Here is a 26,710-nt window from a genome sequence, read left to right on the forward strand (position 1 = left end):
TCTTTTATTTTTCTTTTATTTTTGAATAAAGAATCATCTCAAATTGATTAAAACCAAGAAACAAGAAATAAGATAAACTAAAGAAAGAGATATTACTAAACAAGTAATTGCTTACAAAATGGCCCAAACTTTGTTTGTAGAAAATGGTGACTCCGATATAGAAGGCCTTCAATTAGAATTGTCTATGCAGGATGAAGATTTGACAAGAAATACTATTAGTAACTTGCAATCTGATAAAATCAATGATATAACAACAAACACTATTAAGATTAAGGAAGGATCAAATAATTTAACTGGAGATCAAAATGTTAATTCTAATATGGCTGATAAAGAAACAAACAATGAAACAATATCAATAAGCCAAGAAAATAAGCAAGAAGAAGAAGAGGAAGATATTCTCTTATATCCTTTGATCCCTATAGATAAAACTATTGACAAACTAGAAAATAAGCCTGATTTAAGCGAAATTCGATTAGTAGATATCAATTTATCACTTTCACTCCCATTTCAATATGAAATGTTACAAAGTTGTCTTAACACAGACGATCCTCTAATGATTTTGGGAAAGGGATTAGGTTTATCTAGTGTTGTGGCAAACCTATTATACATATTAGCCACACCAATAAAAATTGAAAATAAATTGAAAAATTCCCTTATTATAGTTATGAACGCAACAACAAACGATAATCAGCGATTGTCTGATGAATTACAAGAATTATCATGGTTAGATATAAACAGTTCACCAGGAAATGACATAGAGGATAAGGAATATGACAATACTACACTAAATGAAAGAAAGTATTATGTCGTCACTGCAGATGCCGTAAGTGTTGACAAGAGAAGACAATTATATCTCCAAGGTGGTATAATAAACGTTACATCACGCATATTGATTGTAGATTTACTGTCAGGTATACTGCATCCAAATAAAATTACAGGAATGGTTATCTTAAATGTGGATACTCTTCGTGATTATTCTAATGAGTCATTTATCATTGAAATATATAGAACACAAAATAGATGGGGATTTATTAAAGGGTTTTCAGAATGTCCAGAAGCATTTATCACGGAGTTTTCCCCGTTATTAAGACGTATGAATGAGTTAAAGTTTAAAAGAGTATTATTATGGCCGAGATTTCGTCTTGAAATTTCTTCAGTTTTAAATAAAAATTCTTCTTCTACTAATAATAATGTTATAGAGGTTAAAGTCAACATGACACAATCAATGTCACAGACCCAATTTGGTATAATGGGATGTTTAAAAAAATGTATTGATGAATTAAACAGGAAAAATCCAGAATTGTCGATAGAATGGTGGAATATTGATAATGTATTAGATATAAATTTTTTAAAATCAATAGATACGGTTATGATACCTAACTGGCATAGAATTTCTTATGAGTCTAAACAATTAGTGAAAGATATCAGATTTTTAAAACATTTATTAAAATTATTGATATCGAATGATTGTGTTGATTTCTATGAAGAAATTCAATTAAATTTGGATGCAAATAAACCTTCGGTTACAAGAAAGTATTCGGAGTCTCCATGGTTAATGGCTGAAGAGTCTCAATTAATTATATCTTATGCAAGAAAGAGAATATTTTTTAATGATGAATACTGTTTGGAAGAAGCACCTAAATGGGAGCAATTATTAAGCATAATAGATGATATATCTCATGAAAAACTGTTACATTCTAATTCGGGACCTACCTTAATTGTATGTCATGACAAATCTACTGTAAAACAATTATCTAAGATTCTTAAAGTATCTAAATCAACAAATGGATTCAGGCACTATTTGATGAAGAAATTGGAAATCTATAAACAGTTAAGAGAAGAACGTAAAAAATTAGTTAATGAAGTTAAAAAAAAGGAAATTGAAACCTCTGATCAGGAATTGAATGTAAGTGTAACTTTTGCCAAGAAAGAAGTAAGTACAAATAGAAGAAGAACCAGAGGTGCATCAGCCGTAGCAGCTGTGGAGCGACTAAGAAACTCAGGAATTAATAGTGAAATCGAACATATAATACAGAAGGCAGATTTCACTCAAGAATTAGCAGATCATAATCTTACAGATGAGGAGGGAGATGAAGATATCATTTATTTATCAGACCATGAAGAAGATGAACAAAATGAAAATTTATCTAGAATAGATGAAATAGAACAACAATTAGATCATGTGCTTGATGAAGAAGTTTATGAACAATTAAAAGAAGAGGGTTGGAAAAAGAGACAAGAACAGTTTGGATTTATAGACAGTAGTGATCAAATAATCATTGAAAGATTTTGCAATATTACTGACGAATATTTTTTACAGGAACTTCGATGTTCTCATATCATATTATATGAGCCAGACTTAGCATTTATTAGAAGAGTAGAAATATATAGAGCCACATATGATGGCATTCTACCAAAAGTATTTTTCATGTATTATGGTGAGAGTGTAGAAGAACAAAGCCATCTAACTGCAATAAAAAGAGAGAAGGATGCATTCACAAAATTAATAAAAGAAAACGCTAACTTAGCTCATCATTACGAGACAACTGAAGATTTATTCCATTTTAAAAATTTAGCAGAAAGAAAAATAAAACTAGCCAGATTAAACAAAAGAAATACAAGAAATGCAGGTGGCCAAAAAGGATTTCAAACATATACCCAAGACGTTGTGATTGTTGATACTCGCGAGTTTAATGCATCATTACCTGGCTTACTCTTTCGTTATGGTATTAGGGTTGTGCCTTGTATGCTATCAGTTGGTGATTATGTAATTACTCCAGATATTTGTATCGAAAGAAAATCTGTTTCCGATTTAATAGGCTCTTTACAAAATAATAGATTGGTAACACAATGTAGGAAAATGATCCAATTTTATAAGTACCCAACTTTATTAATTGAGTTTGATCAAGGTCAATCATTTTCTTTAGAACCATTTAGTGAAAGACGTACTTATAAACGACAAACCAACTCCAGTACACACCCCATATCTAGTAAGTTATCTCAGTATGAAATACAATTACAACTCACTAAAATAGTGACACGTTTTCCAACATTAAAAATAATTTGGTCATCTTCTCCACTTCAAAGTGTTAATATTATACTGGAGTTAAAGATGGGGAGAGAGCAGCCAGAACCAATAGTAGCTATCTCCTATGGTACAAACTTAAGAAAAAACGCTGCTAATAAAGCAAATAAATCAAATACAAAAACTGAATTATTCATAGATTTATTAAAAATTCCAGGGTTATCTAAGATAGATTATTTCAATATTCGTAAAAGCGTAAAAACTTATAGTAAATTGCAACATATGACTGTACAACAAATTACAGATATTATTGGAGACATAAACCTCGCTAATAAGGTTTTTGAATATGTTGCTAAACAAAAAGAAGAAATCGAAGAAGATGATTAGTGCATCATTATGTTACTCTTCATACTAAAACTATATATTATTTACATATTTATGGAATAAATATATTAAGTTTCTACAAAAGATAAACATATATCAAAATTTGGGGAAGCGTTTAGTATTAGATATAATATCTAAATTTCATCTAAAATTTTATTCCTTAAATCCAAAAATAATCTCATTTCATTTGCAAAAGTTGCATCACTAGAAGGGTGCATTATAATCTTATATAAATCAGCTTCAGAAGGTAGTAAGTAAGGAAATTCTGCAATTTTCTGACATGAAGCAGGATCGAGTGCACTTTCAGATATTAACAGTCTTAATAATCTTATAATCTTGTAATTTAAATTATTATAAAATGATTGATATTCTTCTTTCTTACTCAATAACTCTTGGTAAAGCTCATATAATTTTCTAAAATTAATTCCCAAATTCTCACTACCTGTCAACCATTCTAAAAAGATATTTTCTTTTTTATTTCTAGTATTGTTATTTTCTTCAATTATAGATAAGAATAGATGGTACAAACTAGTCAAAACCTGAGAAATAACTGGTGATATGCTTTTAAGAAGGGATAGGTCTTCTTTTAGTTGTTGGAAAGGAACAATTGAGAATAGGTACTTGATCAAATCATTACACAGATCACCGTTTTCATTATATTTTAAAATCAATCTTTTCGCCATTTTAACGTCATCGTTAATTGTTATATTCTTATCATTAAAGTTGTTTAATAATACAACCTTTAAATATTGTCTGTTTGGGTGTTCAAGAGAAAGCAACTTAGCCAGTGTATCCACACTATAACTCTGATAATTACTTATTTTTAATGGGTACTCATCATATGTTAAATTATCCTTTTCTGCACTATTCTTTTTTGAAAATCCAAAGCTTAGAATTAACAAAATTAATGTTACTGTAAAAGTATATGATTCAATTCTCCAATGGTGTGAAATATTAGACAAGGTAATAATCATATCCTTTTTGAAATTAAATAACTTCCTATGAAATTTAAATTTTGCACTATCTGTAAATAAAAGCCATGCTAAGTCATTGAAATATCTTTTCAAAAAGAAATTTTGAGACATGATCATTGAATTTATATCAGAAAAGGAGATATTTCTAAGAATCATAGAGATTGTGGATAATTGATCTAGGATTAAAATAGAAACATCATCTGCACCTTTTATATGAATCTTTGAAAAAGGTGAGTCGGTTTCACATCTAATATTCTTTAATGCCTCCATATAGGATGGTACAAAAATAGATAAATTTTCAATATCATATTGGGATCTGATTGATGGTATACGTGATGTCCATTTATGAGCGACTTTATCAAAATTGTTATCCTCTTTATTAAGAACAATGGAATCTATCTCTGAATTAGAAGGAACCTCAATATTTATGGTTCTTTCTGTTATCCCAATTTGATCAATATCACAACCAGTTAAGGAATCTACCAAAATAACTTTATCAGTTTTGGAATCAGTCACACCAACGTTTGCCAATGTTACATATTCCTTAAATGTGTCATATATAGACTTATTTCCTTCAGAAAAGGAAGTACTTATGTTATCAAGGTATCCTTCTACATCATACTGGTCTGCATAATCAGATACAAATGATAAATTTTTATCACGCAATATCTTCCTTTCAGATGATTTTTTTATATGGGTTAGATCATCTAATAAGTTAATTGCCAATTTTGCTAGAGAATTTAATAAGGATGGGCATTGATTTAAGGCTATTTTTAGTTGAGCGTCTGCACTCGAAACTAATAAGGTGTTTAAGGCAGTAGTAATTTCTCCTAAATTGTTACACTGTAATGACATTGAAATAGCATGCAAATTTACCGTCCCGAGTTCTGGTGCAAATAAGAAAATTGGCTTATGTGAGTTTATTTTTTCACCAATTTGTGATATGTAATTAATATCATAACCATTTGTATAATCTATTTTTCTTTCTCTTGGTTTATAATTTCTAATAAACGTTCTTTTATAAACTTTTGGTAGCTTTGCCAACTCTGTTTCATAACGTTGCTTAATTTTTTGCTCTAAAATTATTTTTTCTTGTAATTCTTGTGCTTCTAATAATTTTCTTTGTTCTAGCTCTTGTTCTTCTTTTTGTTTTCTTTCTAATTCCAATTCTTTTTTAGTCTTTTTCTTTTGTCTTGGTTTCCTGGGTTTCTTCGGACCCCTTTTATTAGTAGTCTTGTTAGTTGTCATCTCTGAAGAAAGATTTACTGAACTAGATGGCTGTATCATTTGGGGATTTAAATTTACAGACATTAAATTTGGCGTAGCCATATTAAGTGAATTAGATACTAGGTTATTTGCAGACATATTAGCTGAATTCATGGTAGTTGGTACGAAATTGGGTGAGCCAGCCCCAGGTATATTTGTATTATTACCAATATCATTATTAAATGATATATTCTGATTAACATTTGATACGTTTTGAAGCTTGTTCTGTTGTAGATTAATATCGTTAAATTGATTTGGATTCATTGTCTGCTGCTGCTGCTGTTGTTGTTGTTGGTGGTGGTGGTGAACATTTTCTAATTGAATCTTTCTTAATAATTCCTGTAAAAATTGTTGCAAAAAATTCTTTTTTGCTAAGGACTCTTTTCTACCTTCATCTGTATTCATATATTTTTCATAACCTAGTAAAATATTATAATATATCATTTGTAATTGTTGTGGGTCCAGTATCCGTAATTTATTAGCAATTTGATTCCAAAGTTGTTTTTTTGTAACTTCCTCGTAACCACCGTTTTTTGTTACCATCAAAGATAAATAAAATAGATTAACTTTTTTGTTTTGAATCTCTGGAATGGATTGTAAAGGTGCATTTCGCCTTTTTGAATTTTCAATTAGAGATTTCATGAATAGTTCATATTGTTTATTATTTACCTCTATAGATATTTTTTGTTGTAAAGATGGACTTAAACTTTGTAAAATATTCTTTTGATGTTGCAAGTGTTGTAAATGTTGTCTTTGCTGTGGAGTCAAATTTGCAGATTGATTCATTGGAGTCATATTTATGTTATTATAGTTGTTATTTGGAGTATTCAAGGAGGATGTCGTTGTCATAGGAGAATTGTTTGTAATGTTACTATTATTTCTATTATTTAATATAATATTACTTGTAATTGGTGAATTCATAGAAGTTTGTATTCTCTCTTGCTGTTGCTGCTGTTGTTGTTGTTGTCGTAACTCAATTAATCTTTGTTGTTGTAAATTTGCTAATATATGATTTCTATCAAGAAAAATATTATTATTATTATTATTATTATTATTATTATTATTATTATTATTATTATTATTATTATTATTATTATTATTATTATTATTAGTTCTGTTTGTAATATTAGGATTATTTGTGTTATTACTATTATTATTATTGTTGTTGTTGTTGCTGTTACTATTACTGTTATTATTACTATTATTATTATTATTATTCATATTAATGGTTCCGATCATAGGTGATGCATTAGATAGAACAGGTGATCCATGTGTAGATAATACTTGTTGTGGTTGAATATTAATATTGTTGCTGCTAGAGGCGGGGTTTATTGTGTTTGTATTATTGCTATTATGATTAAACATTAGAATCTGTTGTGGTGTGGCTGATGCCATGTTATACTGTGAAGGAGAAATGTTGTTGACATTAGTGTTGTTACTATTGTTAATATTGTTACTGTTCATATTTATAGATTGCTCATATAGAGATCCCATTCCCATATTAGACGATTGAGTATTCAAAAAGTCATTTGAAGTATTATCGTTATTGTTATTGTTATTGTTATTATTAAGATTAGCGCCCATTGAATCAAAAAAGGCGTTAAAACTGTCCCTTGCATTGTTGCTTGTGTTATATCCACCACTTCCGCTGCCAGTGCCAGTATTAGCTACAATGTTATCCTGATTATTATTTTCCGTAGAAAACATTGGAATCTGCCTATATTAAACCCAGAGAATTCCTTCAAAAAGATTACAAATTGCTAATTCTGTTTAAACACCTAGTATGTTGTGTCTTGTATTCTTTTACAAAAAAAAAAAAAAAAAGAAAAATAACGTTTTTGTATAAGAGCCTACTGCAACGTACACGGAAAGAAAGTATCTATATAAGTAAAAGTAAGAGGCAAACAGAAAAACTTACTTTGACTTATTAATAGTTAGACCTTATTCTGGAAACAGTGTGCTACTGCTCTAGTTCAAAGTTAATGGCCTTTTCTTGTTATTCATCCGTTGCAACTCTAAACTGTTCAAATTGGATTTGTATCTTTGGAAAAAAAAAATGAAAAGGAAAAAAAAAAAAAGAATAAGCATTAATAGTTCATTACTTCGTAGATTGTGACAATAAAAACATTGCACGTAAAAAACTACATATACGCTAGATCATTACACACGCACGTTTATTTACTCATCATCATTAGATGATGACGACGATGACGAACTGTAGCCAGATATTAACGGTAATGGTGATGCGGTAGTGCCGTTGTTATTGCTAGCATCATTTTCATTCCCATCATGTGTGTTTTCTTTGGATAACTTTCTTTTTTTCGTTAATTGAATACTGTGTGTACCACTGTTACTATTGTCTTCTATCTCTTCCTTACCCTTGGTTGTACTTATATTACTGTTTTGGGGATTATATTCTTTTAGTATAGATTTCATTAGGTTTATTGATTCTTCTTGTCTCTGTAATGTTCTCTGTCTTTTGGCAATTGGATCAGGGTCTTCATGTGCCCATTTAACAAGTAATCCAGTTCCATCCATGCGTCTATTCCATTCTTTATCGTTGGGTATCAAAAGAGTTTGATTAGACATTGCTTCTTTAGCAAACTCGGCATTGATAGACCACTTGTATTCAACAAATGCACAATTTTTATCTTCCAAGTATCGTATCTTGTTGATTGCTCCCAAGGGCTCGAACAAATACTTCAGTCTATTTTCGATCTGTATGGGTTTTAAGCTCATATCATTTAAGGCATTTGATATACCGCCGATGTACAAAGTCGAATTATCATTTCGAAAGGACCCTACACCACTCATGTCGTCTCTATAATGTGAATATTTCAATCTACCAAAACAGTCTTTGACTCTGGACCGTCCGATCCTATCATCACTATTTATCTCTGGTATATGGTGTAAATATTTACATTTAGATCCAATTACACAGCAACCTCTTGCAAAATATAGACAATAAGTGTTACAGTCAGGATCTGAATCCGTCACACCGGAGTCCCTAGCGGGATCCAACCTGAAAGGTGAAACATATCTATGCGAATTGTTGACACCATTGCCAGGACCAGTCCCATGGGACCATTTATTGTACCAGATATTAAATGTTGTACCAGTTTGTGGTGGGACACCTGATGGTAAATCCGACTCTCTAATTTGTCTTCTTGCTTTACGATTTCTCCAATTGCTACTTCCCATCTTCACCTAAATATTAGAATGCTTTATTTGCTTTATTTGCTTTATTTATTTATTCATTCATGAACCAGCTAGCGATCCTACAGTTTAGAAATGTTGTTTAAGTCTTCACCACACAGGAAGAATCGTCCTAAAACCCAAATTTTCTTTTCTTTTCTTCTTTTTTTTTTAGTTTCTTTTTTTTTTTTGATTCGTTGTTGCGGATTTTGCCGCCAAGCCATTATTCCGAAACAAAACCGCATTTTTGTATGAAGTGATCTATTTATCACAAAAAAGAAAAAAGAAAAAAGAAAAAAGAAAAATAAACCCTAAGTATTTCTTTTATTTTTTTTTTTTTTAAGTAAACTGATTAGAGGATCACATTGCTCTGAAGATATTGACAAATTCTATTACATTGTAGTAAGACATTTGTTTGATCACAAAGAAAATACTGTAAATTTAGTATATCGGTTAAACTATTTTTATCTAGTGTCCTATTTGATTTATCATACTATTATCAGAACAACAACAACAACAACAACAACAACAACAACAACAACAACAATAATAATAATAATAATAATAATAATAATAATAATAACATGAGATTTAGTTTAGATGACTATTTGGTTTCTGAATCAAAATTGAATAATGGCTCAGTTACTTTAACGTCATCAATTTCAAACTTGGATACTTCTTCATTACACACTAATATAAGGAATCCTGCACTCAGGGAGACAAATGTGGATACTATTTTAGATCCAGAATTGGATCAACTTGTACAACGATTGGTCATTGATATTAATAAATTGCCTAACACTACGCTCAACGAACCATATATATCAAATATCCACATTTCTAATGAAAATTCATGGCCAAGAAAATCGCGTATAGAGGACTCTCAATCTTTTTCTTCTGTTATATCTGACTCTAAAGTCCACCATTATGTAGATAATACAAGTATGATTGAATCGTTAAGTTTGTTATTAAAGAATAAATTTAAACAGTTGTCTGAGATTAATAATAATCAAGTAGATTATATACGTAAAGAAAAAAAACGTCAAGAGGAAAATAAATTAAAAGAATTGGAAAGGCAAAGACAGGAAAAGTTGAGACTTGAAAAAGAAGCTAAATTGGAAGCTGAAAAATTACAAAAGAAACAAGAACAGTTGAAACGTGAAAAAGAAATTAAATTGCAACAAGAGAAGGCAGAACTTGCCAAACAAGAAAAATTGAACCAGTTGAAAAAGGCAAAATCTGCCAAATATATAACTAATAGAGACTCAATAGAATCCCTATTTTGGTCCTATAAACAAAAAATCCAATCAATTAAAGATGAAATTGTATTACCTATAAAGATGGCTCAAAAACCAATTAAATCACCGATTATGGCCCAGAAAAGAAAGATTAATCCAAAATTCGGTCAACTGACAAATTCTTGGAAACAATTACAATTAATTCAAAACGAATTGGTGACGTTAATTAATCAGTGTAAGGATGCCACCACCTCCACTACAAACCCATCCCCGCTAGCCTTTAAGTGGATATTGAATTTTGTTGCAAAGGCAATTGTGCATCAAAGTGAATCCGAGATTGGTGTTAAACCAGAAAGTGCATTACCATTGGCAAGATTAACAATTTTTCTTTTGAATCAATACCCTGAATTATCAGACTTTTTAATGGCAAGGTTTGTCAAAAAATGCCCATACATTATCGGCTACTCATCCTTACAAGACACTGAACAACGCAGAATCAATATGGGTTGGAAACGTAAAAGTGATGGGAAATGGGAAAACGACACTACCTATGATGAAAGAATGAATGGGATGATAACGTTGTATTCTACAATTACAAAATTAAACTCTGTCAATTTGCCTGATCCAGAGCAATCTCAATTATGGAATATTGAATCCAGTTGGAGGCTTGTGGCAAGGATGGCTAATTTGCCTAAATCTTTATTAATTAATACACATTTTGTGATACTTGGTGGGTGGTGGGATGCATGTGGATGTGAATTTATCAAAAAATATGGGAATCAAAGTGTGAAGTTATTAAATTTGATAGCTAATGAAATGACGAATTTAGTGAGTGAAAAGAAATTTGTAGGTGCTGCAAGATTAAGGATCCTTTATGAAGAATGGCAGATGACTGGTACCATTAAAAGTTTCCCAGAGATGGTAGAGTAAAAAAAATTAGAAAATAACAGAAATGGCAGAGAAGGCGGGGTAACATTAGGCTGATTGATGATTTATTCATCGTAACTGTGATAATTAGCCTTTAAATATTCATAAATAAATAAAACAATTAAATCAAATAAATAAGTAAATAAATAAATGGATAGTTAAATAAATAGATAGATATAAATAACTGTCATTACATATCTTCCAATCAGCATTATAAACAATTACAGGTATTACAAATATCTAGATGCATTGATCGTCTCCAAAATTTCTCTAGCACCATTATTCATCATCTTAGTGGCTAAATCTTTACCACATTTAATTGAATCATTATACATGTCATGAATATGCACAGTCATTGAATCTTCCACAAAGTCAACACCATCACAGTCAATAACAATACAATTTAAAGTTAATTCTTTCTGCTCAGCATTATAAGAAGATGTCACCCCAATAGGTACAGAACAACCACCTTCCATAGTACGTAGAAGAGATCTTTCCGCTAGACAACAGACAGTAGACTCTATGTCTTCTATAGTTTTTAAAATTGATTTAATTCTTTGGTCATTTTTCCTTATCTCAACACCTAAAGCACCTTGACCAACAGCATGATATGTAGGTAACCTTTGAGATATTCTATTTTGTAAATTTAAACGGATAAGACCGGCAGAAGCTAGTACAATAGCGTCAAATTCATGTCTCTCATTTGGATTAGCTGGTAAACTGTCTAATTTACTTAATCTTGTTTGTATATTACCTCTAATGTTCTTGAATCTCCAGTTCGGGAACAATCTTTTCAATTGAGCCGAACGTCTAATCGAACTTGTTCCAACCACAGCATCATTAGGTAAATCATCCCAAGTTTTATATATAGAGTTTTGTGGGAAGACAAGACAGTCAGTGGGGTCGATTCTTCTCACAATACAACCTAATTCAAAATTATCAGGCAGATTAGTAGGCATATCTTTTAAGGAATGAACAATTATGTCGATGCAATATGAATGGTCAAGATTCGACTCCTTACCGCAATATAATAAGTCCTCCAACTCTTTTGTCCATAGAGACTTGCCACCAAAGGAATACAATGGTTTAAATTGGATTTGATCACCTAGGGTTTTTTTAGAAATAATATTGCATTGATATTGGTTATCTGTATTTGATTCGATCAAGTGCTTAACTGATTCAGATTGTATTACTGCTAACTTAGAGGATCTTCCACCGATGTTAATAATTGTTTTAGTCATACTTTTCTTCTTGTCAGTGATCGTGTTGGTAGCTGATATAGTTGCAACAGAGGGAATAGTAATTGTATCTGTCGGAATATGGTGAGACAAATTATAGATAGAAGTACCTTCCTGGTTTAAAGTCATTACCTCCTGTGAAAAAGAATTGTAATAAGGAATAAAAATTTAGCGATTAAGAAAATAAAAAGAAATGAAAAATTAAGAAGAATTTGCAAATGTAAACCACAAAATGGAAGAAACCACCAAAAGGATTGTACAGACAGGAATTAAACAATATGTACAGGAAAAATAATTTAAGTTGGGTTAACTCTGGATTAATAACTACTGAGTAGAAGAATAGCGTATGAGTGTGTGTATAGGTGAGTAGGTAAGCTATTGGAACAACTAAAATCAATTCCTATCTTTTAGCCATGCAGATACGTAGATACGTACGCTTATTATCCAAGTCGATTATCTTGAGAGTGCAGTTAAATATGATTATATTCAATAACTTCGACGGAGAAACTCCAAAGGAAAAAAGGAAAAAAGGGACAGAAAGAAAGAGAGAACGAATAGTATATAAAAGTATAAACCACGATAATAATAGTGACAGTACATGAAGGAAACAAAGCGTCTTTTAATCTTTTTGAAGTTTAAGGACAATCAACTTTCAATATATGTATTATTTCACATTTTTACATTACTCATCAAATCAGTCTGGAAAAAGAAAAAAAAAAATAGAAAAAAATAAAAAAAAAGAAGAACAAACCATCTCATTAATCACTTCATTATTTGTCGATTAGGAATTTGTACGAAAGAAATGGGAAAAAAAATGAAAAGCAAAACAAATGTAACGTTCACGTGACTCAAAAAATTGAAATCCGTACACCACATAGTGTGTAATATCAATAATATGTTTCTTGTACATGATTGGTTGAAAGTTTTGATAGGTATGGTGTTATGATGTATGTATTCCTGGAACAAATTTCTTGTTAGTCATTTCTGGCTAGCCAACAGCCCCAGAAGAAATCTTACTAAGCAGTGAAAAAGGTGTTAACAACAGTAGTATTGCTCTATTAGTAATAATAATGTGTCAGAAAATGTCATATTTCTTTTCATCTTTTTGACTGAATCAACCACACCTATATACTAAATTTATTTTATTTTTTTTCTTCCTTTTTATCGATAAATATTTAATTTAATACACCATACTGGCAGTGTCATAGCCTATGTTAACAATGGAGCTTTCTAGCTATAAAAATAGATATATCAATGTAATGACAATTCTCACTGCTGTATAAATACGATAATGACAATGACAAAAATATTAACTTTGATCTTAGATATTTATCGTAGATAAGAATATAGAATAGATGGAAGTCAAAAAAGAAAAAAATAAAAGAATAACGTAAGTATGGAAGTTAATGTAAAATATTTTTTTTTATATTATGTTATTCCTTGAAACTAGAATCAGTGTCGATTGATTGTTCTCTTTCATTTTGTTGCAAACCGGATGAAAGTCACTTACATAAGAAACATGAAAAGTAGAAACTATGAAATCAAAATAGTTGATCAAACATTGAGATTGGAGGAAATAAGTAAAGACTTATCATAGTTTGGTTTTTTTTCTATCTAGCTCACAACATGGGGCATCCTTCATTATTATTTTAATGTATTCAACGTCAAGGCGGCGAATAATTCAAACGATATTGGAATTTTTTTTGTGTATGATCCTATTAATATATTGCAAATACTACATGTGATTATATATATACTGTTATAGACTCATCGAATATGTAATCTATCCGGTATCTCCGACATATTTTCTCAAGCCTCTGCGAGAATTTCTTTTTTGCCTTTTTTTTTTTCTGGTTTGTCCCTTTTTCTCCGCATTTTCTCTTTGCATCTTGTTGAAACTGTGCTTGTGCATTTCCAGGGTTCAACTTGTAAGAGTAGCGTTTCTTGCAACAAAAATAACATTGTCGTAATGTTTTTGAAGTATTTTCTTCACCCCCCCCCACACACACTTCTCCATTTACCTGTATATTGATATAGGTGTCATCACTAGATTAATACATCCGTTCTAGGATGTGGATTGTTGCAACGATGATAGTACGTTGTGTGCACGTTCCACTTTCAATCGTACTGCTGGTGGCGTATTATTTTGTAAACATGCATATGCCTTCTCAGACCATGTTAATGCTTGATTGAAATTAGGTTTTAATACACCCGGAATACCTGTAATATACCATCCTATTATACCTAACATGCTCATTATATTCAACTTCTGGTTACTGTTATTATCGTTAGTATTGGTTTTCTTTACTGATTCCACCGATTTATAATACCATGCAAGAGATTTTACTCCTGTTACCGGTAATCCCAGTAATCCACGTTCATAACAATATCCAAGTTTCCATTGTGCTAAAGAATAATTGTATTTGTTAGCGCATTTATAATAATATTTTAATGCTAATTTGTTATTCTTGATATTCTTATTCAATTGTATTTGTAACCATTCAGGTAAGTCATTAAATTCATATATTTTAGCCATCTCAAAGCATGCATGGAATGATCCATATGAATCGGCCATCTCAAACCACTCCATACATTGTATAATATCACATAAGTCATATAGATATATGTATCCTAACCGAAACATGCAATTATGGTTCTCACAATATTCACTGCCTCTTTTATACCATTCAATGGCTTGGTCAATATCTTTATCTATACCTTTCCCGTATTCATAACATATCCCACATCTATAACAGCATTCGTCATGTCTCAACTTGGCTCCCATCTTATAGTATTTTAATGCCTTAGAATCATCGTGATCCAAAAATGTTATTGGAAACTTATATTTGTTTGAAAATAGACAGCCCATCAAATAAAATGATGGTCCATATTTCAACCTCATCAATTTACTTATCACTTTCATCGAATGCTCAATTATGATATTTTGGTTTTGTAGCATCTTCGGCTGACTTAATTTGTGTGGTAATTTTTCTCCATTTATTGTGTATTGAGATATAAAGGCTTCATTCATGGCTACCTCAATCAATATCTCACACCATTGTAGCTGTAACTCAGGTGTAAAAGTTTGATGATCTTTAATAATTAGTCGATATATTGTCATGAATCTATCAAGCAACATTGAATCTTCTTGACTGACTCCCTCAGTGAGATTGGCAGCACCATTCTTGTTGCTTTTACCATTACTTGGTTCATCACTAGGGTATAAATTAATAAAATTATTGTATCTATCTGTATCATTCATTATATTATAAACAAGTTAAAAGCAAAAAAAAATGTAAAAATACAAAAATAATACTATTAATACAAACGAATAAACATAGAACTATTACTCTTCTTGTCTATTTTCCAACTGTTTTTCTTTACCAAAAAACCATCTATTTATTCATGTGATATGTGATAGATAGTTATAGTAGCTTTTCTTTTTTTTTTTTATTCAAATTGATTATTCTAGATAAATATATGTTAACAAATGTTCTTGTATTATTATCTCACAGTAATTTTTAGAACATGAAACTATCCATCAACATATAGTCTAATGTAATGTAATACATACCTGGTGAACATGTTTTCACTGTAGAAATTTCTTTTTTTTGTTCAATATTTGCATGTAAATATTTACATCAATTAGTTTGAAATGTTCAATTCTTCCCCATTTGTGGAAAAATGTTTGTCTTCTGCCCGAAGAAATTGAAAAATTTATGCATCGAAAGGAAAAACAAAAAATGAAGAGAACCATCAAAAATAGGGATTTACATGAAAAATACACTATAGAGTTATAGGTATGTACCGCGTGGGGATATTGGTGATTGCAACCGTGTGGTCATAACATTTTATATATTATTACAAGAGTTTAGAGAATACATTTGAACAAGTTGGTCGTTTAGTTTTTGTTGTAGTTGTTTTTTTTACAAAATTAGAGATTAGGAGGAAAGAAGGTAAGCAAGGAACGGAATCATGAACAGGTTAAGCCTTATCTCTAATAAGTTATGTAGAGGTTTCCATACTGATGCGTTTAAATTAAGTATTAAATATCCACCAATAATTACTGCAAAACAAGTTTCAAATTCAAAAAAACAGAAAAACTTAAGATTAAGTGTCAAGCCATTGAATTCTAAGAAAACTTTATTGATAGATCAATATAAAAATGTTTGGGATAATAATAAAATGATTATTTTTTGTCATTATAATAATCTTTTGAAACAAGAAGATCATCAATTAAGATTACAATTAACGAATATTACCAAAAATATCAGCGATCAAGATGAAAATAAAATCAGCTTTATTCATATAAGAAATAATTTATTTAAAGTTTTCTTGCAAAATATGAATCTTGAGGATCCTGTTGCACCATATGATAAGAAAAAAGATTATTCCAAGCTGATAGTCAATCATCCATTAAATAAATTGATTAAAGGTCCAACTGCTATAATTGCGTACCCTAAAGCTGATTGTAATATAATGAGATCAATTGTTCAATTAATTTCAAATTCAAAAGGTAAATTGATCCCACTTGGTGGTGTTATTGAGGGGAAAGTCTTGAATCTTGACTGGATTAATGCATTCAATCAAATCAATGCTACTCAAGATCAATTGTACCAAATGTTGGTATCTCAATTATCATACAATGCTGGTGGTAACTTGATTGATACTTTACAACTGTTGTCTAATAACTTAGTTGGATCTTTATCCATTCACCAGGATAATTTGTCTCCTGAAAATAAACAATTGAATGAATAAATCAAGAAGTCAAGACAGTCAAATATAATCATTAACTCTCTTTTTTCATGTAAATATAGATTTGCGCACTTATCTCTAAATACAATAGATAAATATATATATTTAAACAAATAGCCTCTGACTACGTGTATATATTTTATCTTTCTTCTCCTTACTTACTTGATAATTTATCTAATAGTTTTCGTTTAATATCAACTCCCCATCTATATCCCTTGAAGTTACCATTTTTGTCTACTACAAAGTGGCATGGGATTATTAATGCTAATTTATTGGATGCACAAGCTCTAGCTATGGCTCTTTGTCCATTTGGTTTTCCCATAGTTGATTTAGCCAATTGACCATAACTTATCGTTTTACCAGGTGTTAGTTTATGTAATTGATTCCAAACTTTTCTTTGAAAAGGGGTGCCAAATATTATGTCATATTTAATGTTTGTATTGTAATAAAATGTAACACTATTTAAAAGGTTTCTGTAATCATCAATCAACTGCTTTATAGCTACAATATCTGTGTTATCCATGGAACCATTTTTTTCTTTATCGATTCTAAGGGGTATTAAATTATATTTTTCATTTGATTTTGAATATAGTTTATTGAAATCTGATTTTGCTGTTTTTAATAGATCAAATTTATTTCTACCTAAGGCAGCATAGACTAAATGGCAGTTATAGTAATCTATAATGATTAAAGCGTCAGTGATTTCCCCTTCAATAAAAGTATATCCGTACTTTTTCATTGTGCTCTGGCTTCTAGTTCTTTCTTTTTAAGTTTTTCTACTATTTACATTAATACCACTGTTATTAATTTCAATACATCATTTACATTTAGCATTAAATATATACACTTTCTGTCTCTATGCACAAGTCTTCTTACACTATACACATTTATGTACATATATATATATATAAACCTGATTACTAATTAAATATTTAATATCACAATTTGATCCAATTCACCAATAAAACTATTTGATTATAAAAAAAAAAAAAAGAAAAAAAAATAAAGACTATCATCAGCAAAACACATAACAAATAATAAGCATAAAAACAATAGTAATTATGATAAATGGGTATTACTAATTGGATTTACCTGTTAGTAAGGCATCGAATTTTGGAATTAGTGATTGTGCCAATGCAAATGAAAAGACTAATTTAGGACCAGTAGTCAATAATTTTGGTGTTAACCCTTTGAAAAATGCAGTGATACCTTCATTCTTTAAAGTGTTTTTAACGATGGTGAACCCACTCTCTGGGTTATCAAAATGTCTATTTTGAATTCTAGTCTTAATAACATCTAATGGAGCAGAAACAATTAGAGATGCAGAGGCACCAACAATAGAAGAAATGAAATTTTGACCCCAAGTAGCTTGAGAATAATCTTGTAAGCTTAAAATGTATTCTTTAGCAAAAGCGTTACCACCGAATAGAGCAAAAGAACCTGGTGCATTTCTAGCAGCAGTCCAACCCCAACCTCTGTATAGATTGAAAATACCTTCATCCTTTAAAATTTTAATAAAACCTCTACCCTTAAAGGCTTCTGGATTAGTTTGTCTTTTGATTTTCAAGACGTCTAAGGGTAATAAGATAATTTCACCGATACCAATCATGGAACCTGCAGTAGCAGATCTCATTGCTTTACCAGTTTTTTCGCCGAATGCTAAATCAAAATCTTTCTTAAAATGTTTATTTAAGAATTCATTAGCAAATGGTTGACCACCATATTTATACACACGTTGTAAAACCTTATAGCATGCTGCATATCCCAGACCTGGAAATAAAGATAATAGTCTTTTACCAATTGAGTATTCTGCTGCATCACGGAAAATGACAGAATTTAATTGAGAAGCATTTAAGATTTTAGTATGGTTTGACATTAATCTTTTGGAAATCGTGTCTACTGGATGGAAAACACCAATTTCCAATATACCTGCAGAAGCAGAACCTAAAAGACGAGCTCTACCGGATTGTTTTTTATCGCTGTTGGACATGTTAGGTACAGAGCAGAAATTGCAAAATACAGTTTATATGTATATTTATGTATATGTATATGTATATATATACGTGTGTGTATAGATATATAAGTTACTCTTGCTTGATATATGAACAATCACTATTCAACAAGATAAAATAACTAATGCTAACGGTGCGTGAAACAATATCGAATGTCTTTTAATAAGATAGTAATATTCTCGATTCCTGAGATCTGGTAAAATTGTTCTCATCAACCTCGATAATTTAGAATGACTAAGAAATAAAAAAAACAAGAAAAAATAACAAATATTTTTTTTCTTTTTTTGTTTCAGCTTTTTTAAAAAACTCTTCACTCGAGCATCAAAAAGGGGAAAAAAACGAAACTTTAAAGGGAATAATAAGAGAATCGGAGAGACAGAGATTTTTTTTAAGAGTGTAGCTTTGTAGTAATAGTATTCATTTTTGGAACACATTCATGTGCGAATAAAATGTTAAATGGAGAAAGAAGGAAATGCATGATTTTAGATTGTAATAAATATAGTTTCAATTGTTTGCTCAGAACACTAATGTAAGCTTATTTCATATCAAGCCATCGTAATTGTCGTTTTATACAGTCAGTAGGTCCTTGCAATAATTGGTAAAATGAGATAAAAGTATTTATATGTTAATTCTTTTAAGGCTGTTGCTTACATATTTACTTACTTACGTATGTGGATGGAAGATATACAAGCCCACATGTTAATATGGCATATTGGACAATTTTTTTCTTACCTCGTTGAGTTATCAGCTTTGTTATTCATTGTTAAAGTTGTCTCAATGGTACTAATGGGTGTAGTAGTAGTAGTAGTAGTGGCGGTGGTGGTAGTTGTAGCAGTTGTATTAGTAGAAATTGTAGAAGTGGATGGTACCACTTCTTTACGTGATTGTATTTGTGGCATTGATGCTGAATTTTTTTCTTGTTCATTATTTATACTATTCGTGTTTTCTTGATTCGTTGATGTTGGAGTTGGTTCCTTTGTTGCTAGAGGAGTCTCTGTTTTTGTTGAGTTTATCGTAGAAACAGCAGCAGTTTCTTTAGTGAATGAGTTTAAAGATGATGGTGCTGTAGTTTTATCAGGATTATATGAAGAATTTGATATTGTTTGGGATGATTCTTCCTTTTCTTTAGAAGTTGTTTTTTCAACTTTGTCTGATATTTTAATGGTTTCAATATGTTTATTAGTGTCTGCAGTTGTGGTATTAGTCGTAGTGGTGGTTGTCTCCTTATTTTTATTTACGTTATTCTTAGAAATATGATTATTATTATCGAGTGTGTTTGTAGTTGAAGTAGGTAATATCACACCAAAATTGTTATTAGTTGAATTGGTGGTTACATGATTGATTTTATTTATTGGTGTAAATGAAGATGGTACTAAAGTGTTAATTGTATTTTGATTATTTGTGGTAGTATGAGTATTAGTAATAATTCTTGTGTTAGTAGAAATATCAGGAGAGATGTTATTTGATGTAACTTTACTATTAATAATAGTTTTGTTATTGTTTGGAAGATTTTGATAATTAATGGTACTATCAATTTCCGTATTGATAATATTGTTATTAGAGTTATTAGTATTATTTACATTCTGATGTACAGTATAAAAAGGAGTACTGGATGCGTTTTGTTTAATTGCATTATTTGAGATTGAATTATTAATATTTTCTGGTTTGTCTTGTATTGCTAGTACCATATTAGTTTGTTGGAACACAGTATTGTTAGCATTACTATTATTATTGAGATTATTATTCTTATTGTTATTTACATTATTTTTAACTATTATGTTTGGTTGATGTTGGTTACTATTATTAATGTTGTTGTTATTAAAAGTATTTTGTTGAAGTAAATTTGTATTGTTTTGAGTTTGTTGATTTATTTGAAATTGGAGATTATCTGGGGGATTGAGCAATTTTGATGTAACCATATTTAATATATTTATAGCATTAAATACATCAGTTTTACCAATTTGATCTCTCATATTTGGATTATTAGAGATGATACTAAGACATGATTGTACATCACGCAACAATCTTTGACGTTCTTCTTTAATTAGGAGTTGAATAATAGGAGAATCACGATTAAATGTTTGATTCATATTAGCTGTAATTTGTTTATATTGGTTCAATAACACTAAATATTGTGTTTTCAATGTGCTCATTTCTCTTTTATGTTCAGTTTTGGCTAAATCAAGTAAACTTTCGTAACTTTTCTTTTGGCTATTAATAATTTCACTTACTGTATCAGAGTTTGGAATATTTAGAGTTTGGTAATGATGTACAGCTAATAGTTCATTTTTAACCTTGGATAATTCACTGTTTAATAAAACTATCGTTGCTTGTTTTGTTTTTTGCGCATTTTGTGCTACTTGTAACTCCTGCATCAATTTTTTGATCTCAGTTTCATAATTTGCTTTAAGGGTATTTATATTGTTAGTATTGTTATTGTCTGCATTGATATTGTTCAACTTTGCCTTTAACTGAGCAACTTCGTTTTGCCATTTTGTTTCTTGCTGAGTAACATTATTTCGTAAATCGTTGATTAATATATTTGATTCATTTTTCTCCTTTTCTAACTTTGCAATATATATACTTGCATTTTGCATATATTTTTGTGATTTATCGATATAGTCTCTCATACTTGCTACGTCAATGTTTCTTCTTTGTTCTAATGCAGCAAATGCTTTTTCAGATTTATTTAATAAAATTTGATAATTTGCCGTTCTGTTATTTAATATAGCGTGTAAGTTTTTCAGATCATTATTGTATGTCTCAATTGTTTCCTTCAATTTTTTAATATATGGAGATTCCATAGGTGTTGTTAGATCTTTAATATTTGATAAATGGCTATTTTCTTTGATTTGATTCTCTAAAGAATTTTGTAAATCTTCATATTGATTCAGTCTCATCATTATATTATTTTCCAATTTCTGTAAATTGGCTTTTGTGACAACCATATCGTTATTTTGTGATGAAGTGTTGGGAAGATTTTGCTTGTCTTGATCTACTTCTTGTTGTTCTTCTTCCTCTTTCTTTTCCTCTTCCTCTTCTTCTTTATCGTTATCTTTAATACCATGTATATCTATTTTTTGCGATTGCGTAATGCTAGTGGCAAGGTTGTTAACTGAACAAGTCGAATGATTTGAATGAAGGCTGTTGATAAGATTATTTCTAATTCTTTGGAAATCTATTTTTGTAGTAATCAAATCGTTAATCAGATAATTATTCAAACTGTTTAAATTCTGGTTATTAACTCGTAAAGTTTCCAATTGACCATGAAGTCTTGAAATTTCAAATTGATTACTTAGAATTTCCTTTGTGATGATATTAGTATTGTTCCTGAATAAGATTTCATTTTGTTTATAACCATCGATTTTATTATGTAATTTTTTAATTTTTTTCTTCAATTTGTTCGTCTCGACATGATCAGTATCATTGTCGTTCTCGATATGAACTTCACTTTTGACTTTATTTGCATCGCTATTGTCGTTGTTGTTATTGTTATTATTAGTAATAGGAGTGGTAGTATTATCTTGTGTTATGTTTTTTTATTATTATTTTGGTCTTTTTTTTGTTTAATTTATCGCTGGCGCCAGTGAAATTGAGGTCATTGGTTACAGTAGTGGTAGAAGATGAAGACGTATTTGTAGTGATTGAAGGTAAAGCCGGTTCGATCTGTTCTTTTTTAACATGTTGTTTAAATTGATTGATTGAAAATAAACGAAATCTGCTATTATTCTTGTTATTATTATTATGTTTATGATTACTTTGTTGTTGTTTTTGAATGATAGCAGATTGACCGTTACTTAATAAACGTGGGCTTTGACCTGGATATGCATTCTTTACAGAAGATGTTGTTGATGTTGAAATTGAGTTTGATGTTGAGGAAGGTAGCTGTTTCTTAGTAATATTATCAATTGGTTTCCATTTCATGCCAACCATAGTAGAATCAACCATTAGTTAACAGTTATATACGTGGATATTTGGGGAGGGGTTATTACGGATATATTTTCAAGAAAAGTAACTATGACTGTGAAAGTAAAATATACATCGCCATATATGTACTAACTATGACGAACTCAAGTAAATTATATTATTATTATTGTTATTATTACTATTATTATTATTATTATTCTATATTAGTATCCTACTTTTTTTTCTTTCTTTTTGGTCCTTTTTTTCCTTCTTTTTCACGTTGATGCGTCATTTTACAATACTAATTTTTTTTATCGTTCTTTATTTATGTTTACGTGTTAGGTTCTACTTTCAAAAAGTTAAAAAAAAATTTTTTTTATTTCCACTTACTTCCTCTTCTTCTCCCAGGAAAAAAAAAATAAAAAAAAAAAAAAAAAAAAAGAATATCTCATGTAAAACCTATGTGTAAAACTTTCTTCCAACATTGGAAAAGTGCATCAGCCCTATATAAAAAAAATTATACATTAGAAAAAGGTTGAATGAGAAACAACCTTTTAGGTCTTTCTGGTTTACAATAGTCCCCATTTTAAAGTTAGGGTTTTGTAAAGGATATTTTGAAAGAGGTGTGTGTGCAAGCTATGTTTGAACTGTTTACGTTCGTGTATGGGTCCACAAACTGAGTGATAGAGAATGAACGAGGGAAAATATCCAAAAATCACAGATTTGAAAGTGTGTAGAAACAAACTAGTGTGTACCTTTTTTGTTATTTGATGATACTTGTGCATGCGTATATATGTATATATGTATATATGTATATATTGTTTTCTTATTAAATGGCTTCAATCGACTTTTGTCAATTATTTGGATAGTCCGATAGAGGGGATCTATTGAAACAACAGGAATTATTATTTTTGTTTATTTCGATCGGAGGCTGTAGCATAGTATTTCCCTTGTGCTTTCTCTTCTGCTAATGTTATTACGTAAGAAAGAAAAAGAAAAAAATTAAATCAAATTCTGCCAAGGATGTGAAATCATGATGGAATGTTCATTCTTTTTTTTTGTTTTTTTCCTTTTTTACTGTACCCTCATTTTGCACCTTACAGGATAGGGATAAAATATAAACAGGTCCTAACTTTTCTTGTCTTCATTTTCTTTTTTTCTTTTTTTTTAGGAAGGGTCGTTTTCTTCTATTGTCGAAATAAGGGTATACTTCGTAGAAAATGATGTAGACCTTTTTTTTTATTCATTTCTTCTTTTTTCCTTTGGTGAACAAAACAAAACAAAACAATCGAACGCGGCGATGGCAGACAAAGCAAACTACACACACACAAAAATAAAAAAATAAAAAAAAATCTGTCGTTGTTGTTTTGTTTTGTTTTGTTTTGTTTTGTTTTTCGTTTCCCCTTCAAGACTCTCTGTTTGTTTGTTTTCAATTCAATTCGACTAAGCACATTGTTATCTGTCTTTTTTTTATTTTTATTTTTCGTTTTAAAGGTTTAACAGTCCGTGCAAACATAATGCAGCACAAGTTGCAATCATTCTACTCCATTCAATAATGATATAGGGATACGCTTACTTCTCTTAGTTTCTATTCAAGGTAAAAGATTAAATCAAAAAGAAGAAGAACACTTGATTATATACATACACACCTTCATATATATATGAACTATATATATATATATATATATATATATGATTCTATTACACATAATAGAAGTCAATTGGTTTGATTTGTTTTAATTTTTTTTCTTATTTGTTATTGTTGTTCTTATTCTTTCTTTCTATATACTAAGTAATTATCATTTGTTAATATAAGTTTATCAACTAAAGTTGTTCAATAAAAAAAAGGGAAGTTTGGTTTGGTTTATTAAAACAGGAAGAAACACATATAACTATCATTAAGAATACTACTGTTATTTTTCTTCTCTTTTCTTTTCTTTTGGTTTATTTTTTTTTTTTTTGCAATATGGTTTTTGGATTTATTAAGAAGGAACGTAGAGTGCCAGATCTTTCGAGATACGATTACTATTATCAACAGAATAATCTAGATTATAATAAATCGCATAGACTGTCCACTGCAGCTGCGTCTGCTGCGGCTGCTATCAGATCAGGTAGCAATAGTCCTGTCTTAAATACCCACAGTTTCAATTCAAGAAGAACTCAATCCATGATATATGACTCTAATCCATACACACATGTTCCCCACACCAACAGTAATATCCATATTAATACTCGTTCTGTTTCTAAAGATCTAAGAAGAAAAACAATCAATAATAATAATAATATTCAAAGCAAACAAAAAATTAAAGGTAGGCATGAGAATAATCATGGTGATTCAAATATTAACTATAAAAAGACTTATTCTTTGAGATCTCGATCAACGTTTGATAGAAATATCGATTTATCTTCTATGAAACAAAGAAATAATAATCATAATAATAATAATAATAATATTCGTTCTAAATCTTCTGGTAGTACAACAATACCGACTGCCGTGAACCAAAGAAGACTAAATAGTTTATCCTCTACAAATGGACGTAGTTCAAGGTTGAATTCATTGACTTCAAATGGTAATGCAAGAAGGCTTAAAAGACAGCAACAACAGCAACAGCAACAGATAAATAATCCTAATAATATTCTTGGTCAATCATCTAGAACTAACTCCATCACTACTACAGTTACAAGGGTCACTGATCCACTTGGAAGAACCACTTCCATCACTAAAAAGACTATAAAACGTATTGATGGATACGAATACGTTGAAACTACTACAACCACCACAAATTTGGTTCCCTTAAACGAACTTGCTGACGATGATGACAATAATAATATTAATAACAAGTTATTAAATCCTTCTATTCAAAAACATTTTGATGAGTTTAGTGATAATTTTAATATGACTGAAGATGAAGACCATGATTCAACAATGTTAAATGATATAGGCAATAACACTATGGACACTAATGATAACACTAATAATTTATCCCTGACCAATGAAACCGATTCGTATCACGATGAACTTATACAAGATAGCTCTCATTATAATAATATTGATGACACTTTGGATAATGGGACTTTGCAGGAATTAGATGAAGATTTATCACTACCAAAAGAAATTATTGAGGAAACAGCTTATGATATAAATATGAAGAATAACAACAACATCCATAATACGAGTGCGAATGATTCAACAGCAATAGACGGAACCCCAGGATATGAATATGATAATTTATTACTCGACGATATTGTAGAGGAAGATGAGAAAGTTTCTCAGGATGATGAAATTGAAGAACTCGAAAAGGAGCTTGATAAAGATTTACATGATGGAAAAGGATATAATAGTAATATCCATAATCATCACGATGATGATTACCAGGACGAAAATAAGGAATACACCGTTGATGATAAATTCGACCAGATGGAAATTCAAAATAAGCATTTCACACATCCCTATGTTTCTGGTTTAATTCCATTGGATGAAACAAGTAGTTTATCTAAATTCTCTGATACTATGGGATCTATGCCGTCTTCAAAGGAGAATTTGGTTCTTCATAAATCGAATATATCCAAAGGATCGTCTATCTCTACAACTACCCATAAGAGTAATAATAACAGAACGTCCATGACCAGTAAAAGACCAGTGAAGAAAAAGTCGTTGTTAATCGCCAATCTGTTAGCAAGGATGAAACAACAGTAAATACGAAAAATGCAGGAAAGAAGAATGGTAGGTCAATACAGCCGTCATTATCATCATCGTCACATTCTCCATCGCGACAAATACCTAAAAAGC

The 26,710-nt window shown here is 30.1% G+C and overlaps 11 protein-coding genes across 11 annotated transcripts; 4 read left to right on the forward strand and 7 right to left on the reverse strand.

Annotated features, from left to right (window-relative positions):
* Window positions 1-118: 118 nt before the first annotated feature.
* On the forward strand, window positions 119-3,412 carry RAD1 (ssDNA endodeoxyribonuclease RAD1; the record flags this gene model as incomplete). The annotated part of the gene is made up of 1 exon (XM_064857554.1): window positions 119-3,412. One exon carries the CDS (start codon window positions 119-121, stop codon window positions 3,410-3,412), a length of 3,294 nt encoding a protein of 1,097 aa, XP_064715392.1.
* Window positions 3,413-3,543: 131 nt separating this feature from the next.
* On the reverse strand, window positions 3,544-7,356 carry SWI1 (Swi1p; the record flags this gene model as incomplete). The annotated part of the gene is made up of 1 exon (XM_064857555.1): window positions 3,544-7,356. The coding sequence occupies one exon, from the start codon at window positions 7,354-7,356 to the stop codon at window positions 3,544-3,546; it is 3,813 nt and encodes a 1,270-aa protein (XP_064715393.1).
* Window positions 7,357-7,827: 471 nt separating this feature from the next.
* Window positions 7,828-8,850, reverse strand: CWC2 (active spliceosome conformation promoter CWC2; the record flags this gene model as incomplete). The annotated part of the gene is made up of 1 exon (XM_064857556.1): window positions 7,828-8,850. The coding sequence occupies one exon, from the start codon at window positions 8,848-8,850 to the stop codon at window positions 7,828-7,830; it is 1,023 nt and encodes a 340-aa protein (XP_064715394.1).
* Window positions 8,851-9,428: 578 nt separating this feature from the next.
* On the forward strand, window positions 9,429-11,012 carry GLE1 (nucleoporin GLE1; the record flags this gene model as incomplete). Its single annotated transcript, XM_064857557.1, has 1 exon — window positions 9,429-11,012. The coding sequence occupies one exon, from the start codon at window positions 9,429-9,431 to the stop codon at window positions 11,010-11,012; it is 1,584 nt and encodes a 527-aa protein (XP_064715395.1).
* A 227-nt stretch (window positions 11,013-11,239) lies between these two features.
* HEM3 (hydroxymethylbilane synthase) lies at window positions 11,240-12,376 on the reverse strand (the record flags this gene model as incomplete). The annotated part of the gene is made up of 1 exon (XM_064857558.1): window positions 11,240-12,376. One exon carries the CDS (start codon window positions 12,374-12,376, stop codon window positions 11,240-11,242), a length of 1,137 nt encoding a protein of 378 aa, XP_064715396.1.
* Window positions 12,377-14,312: 1,936 nt separating this feature from the next.
* ACK1 (Ack1p) lies at window positions 14,313-15,509 on the reverse strand (the record flags this gene model as incomplete). Its single annotated transcript, XM_064857559.1, has 1 exon — window positions 14,313-15,509. One exon carries the CDS (start codon window positions 15,507-15,509, stop codon window positions 14,313-14,315), a length of 1,197 nt encoding a protein of 398 aa, XP_064715397.1.
* Window positions 15,510-16,222: 713 nt separating this feature from the next.
* On the forward strand, window positions 16,223-17,005 carry MRPL11 (mitochondrial 54S ribosomal protein uL10m MRPL11; the record flags this gene model as incomplete). The annotated part of the gene is made up of 1 exon (XM_064857560.1): window positions 16,223-17,005. The coding sequence occupies one exon, from the start codon at window positions 16,223-16,225 to the stop codon at window positions 17,003-17,005; it is 783 nt and encodes a 260-aa protein (XP_064715398.1).
* Window positions 17,006-17,156: 151 nt separating this feature from the next.
* On the reverse strand, window positions 17,157-17,741 carry MGT1 (methylated-DNA--protein-cysteine methyltransferase; the record flags this gene model as incomplete). Its single annotated transcript, XM_064857561.1, has 1 exon — window positions 17,157-17,741. One exon carries the CDS (start codon window positions 17,739-17,741, stop codon window positions 17,157-17,159), a length of 585 nt encoding a protein of 194 aa, XP_064715399.1.
* Window positions 17,742-18,080: 339 nt separating this feature from the next.
* Window positions 18,081-18,992, reverse strand: GGC1 (Ggc1p; the record flags this gene model as incomplete). The annotated part of the gene is made up of 1 exon (XM_064857562.1): window positions 18,081-18,992. One exon carries the CDS (start codon window positions 18,990-18,992, stop codon window positions 18,081-18,083), a length of 912 nt encoding a protein of 303 aa, XP_064715400.1.
* Window positions 18,993-19,742: 750 nt separating this feature from the next.
* PWA37_000910 (uncharacterized protein) lies at window positions 19,743-22,962 on the reverse strand (the record flags this gene model as incomplete). Its single annotated transcript, XM_064857563.1, has 2 exons — window positions 19,743-22,485; window positions 22,646-22,962. The coding sequence occupies 2 exons, from the start codon at window positions 22,960-22,962 to the stop codon at window positions 19,743-19,745; spliced, it is 3,060 nt and encodes a 1,019-aa protein (XP_064715401.1).
* Window positions 22,963-24,886: 1,924 nt separating this feature from the next.
* PWA37_000911 (uncharacterized protein) lies at window positions 24,887-26,617 on the forward strand (the record flags this gene model as incomplete). Its single annotated transcript, XM_064857564.1, has 1 exon — window positions 24,887-26,617. The coding sequence occupies one exon, from the start codon at window positions 24,887-24,889 to the stop codon at window positions 26,615-26,617; it is 1,731 nt and encodes a 576-aa protein (XP_064715402.1).
* Between the last annotated feature and the right edge of the window lie 93 nt (window positions 26,618-26,710).

The sequence above is a fragment of the Arxiozyma heterogenica genome (assembly GCF_036370985.1).
Source record: "Arxiozyma heterogenica strain weizmannii chromosome Unknown scaffold_15, whole genome shotgun sequence".
In the NCBI taxonomy this organism is placed as follows: Eukaryota; Fungi; Ascomycota; class Saccharomycetes; order Saccharomycetales; family Saccharomycetaceae; genus Arxiozyma; species Arxiozyma heterogenica.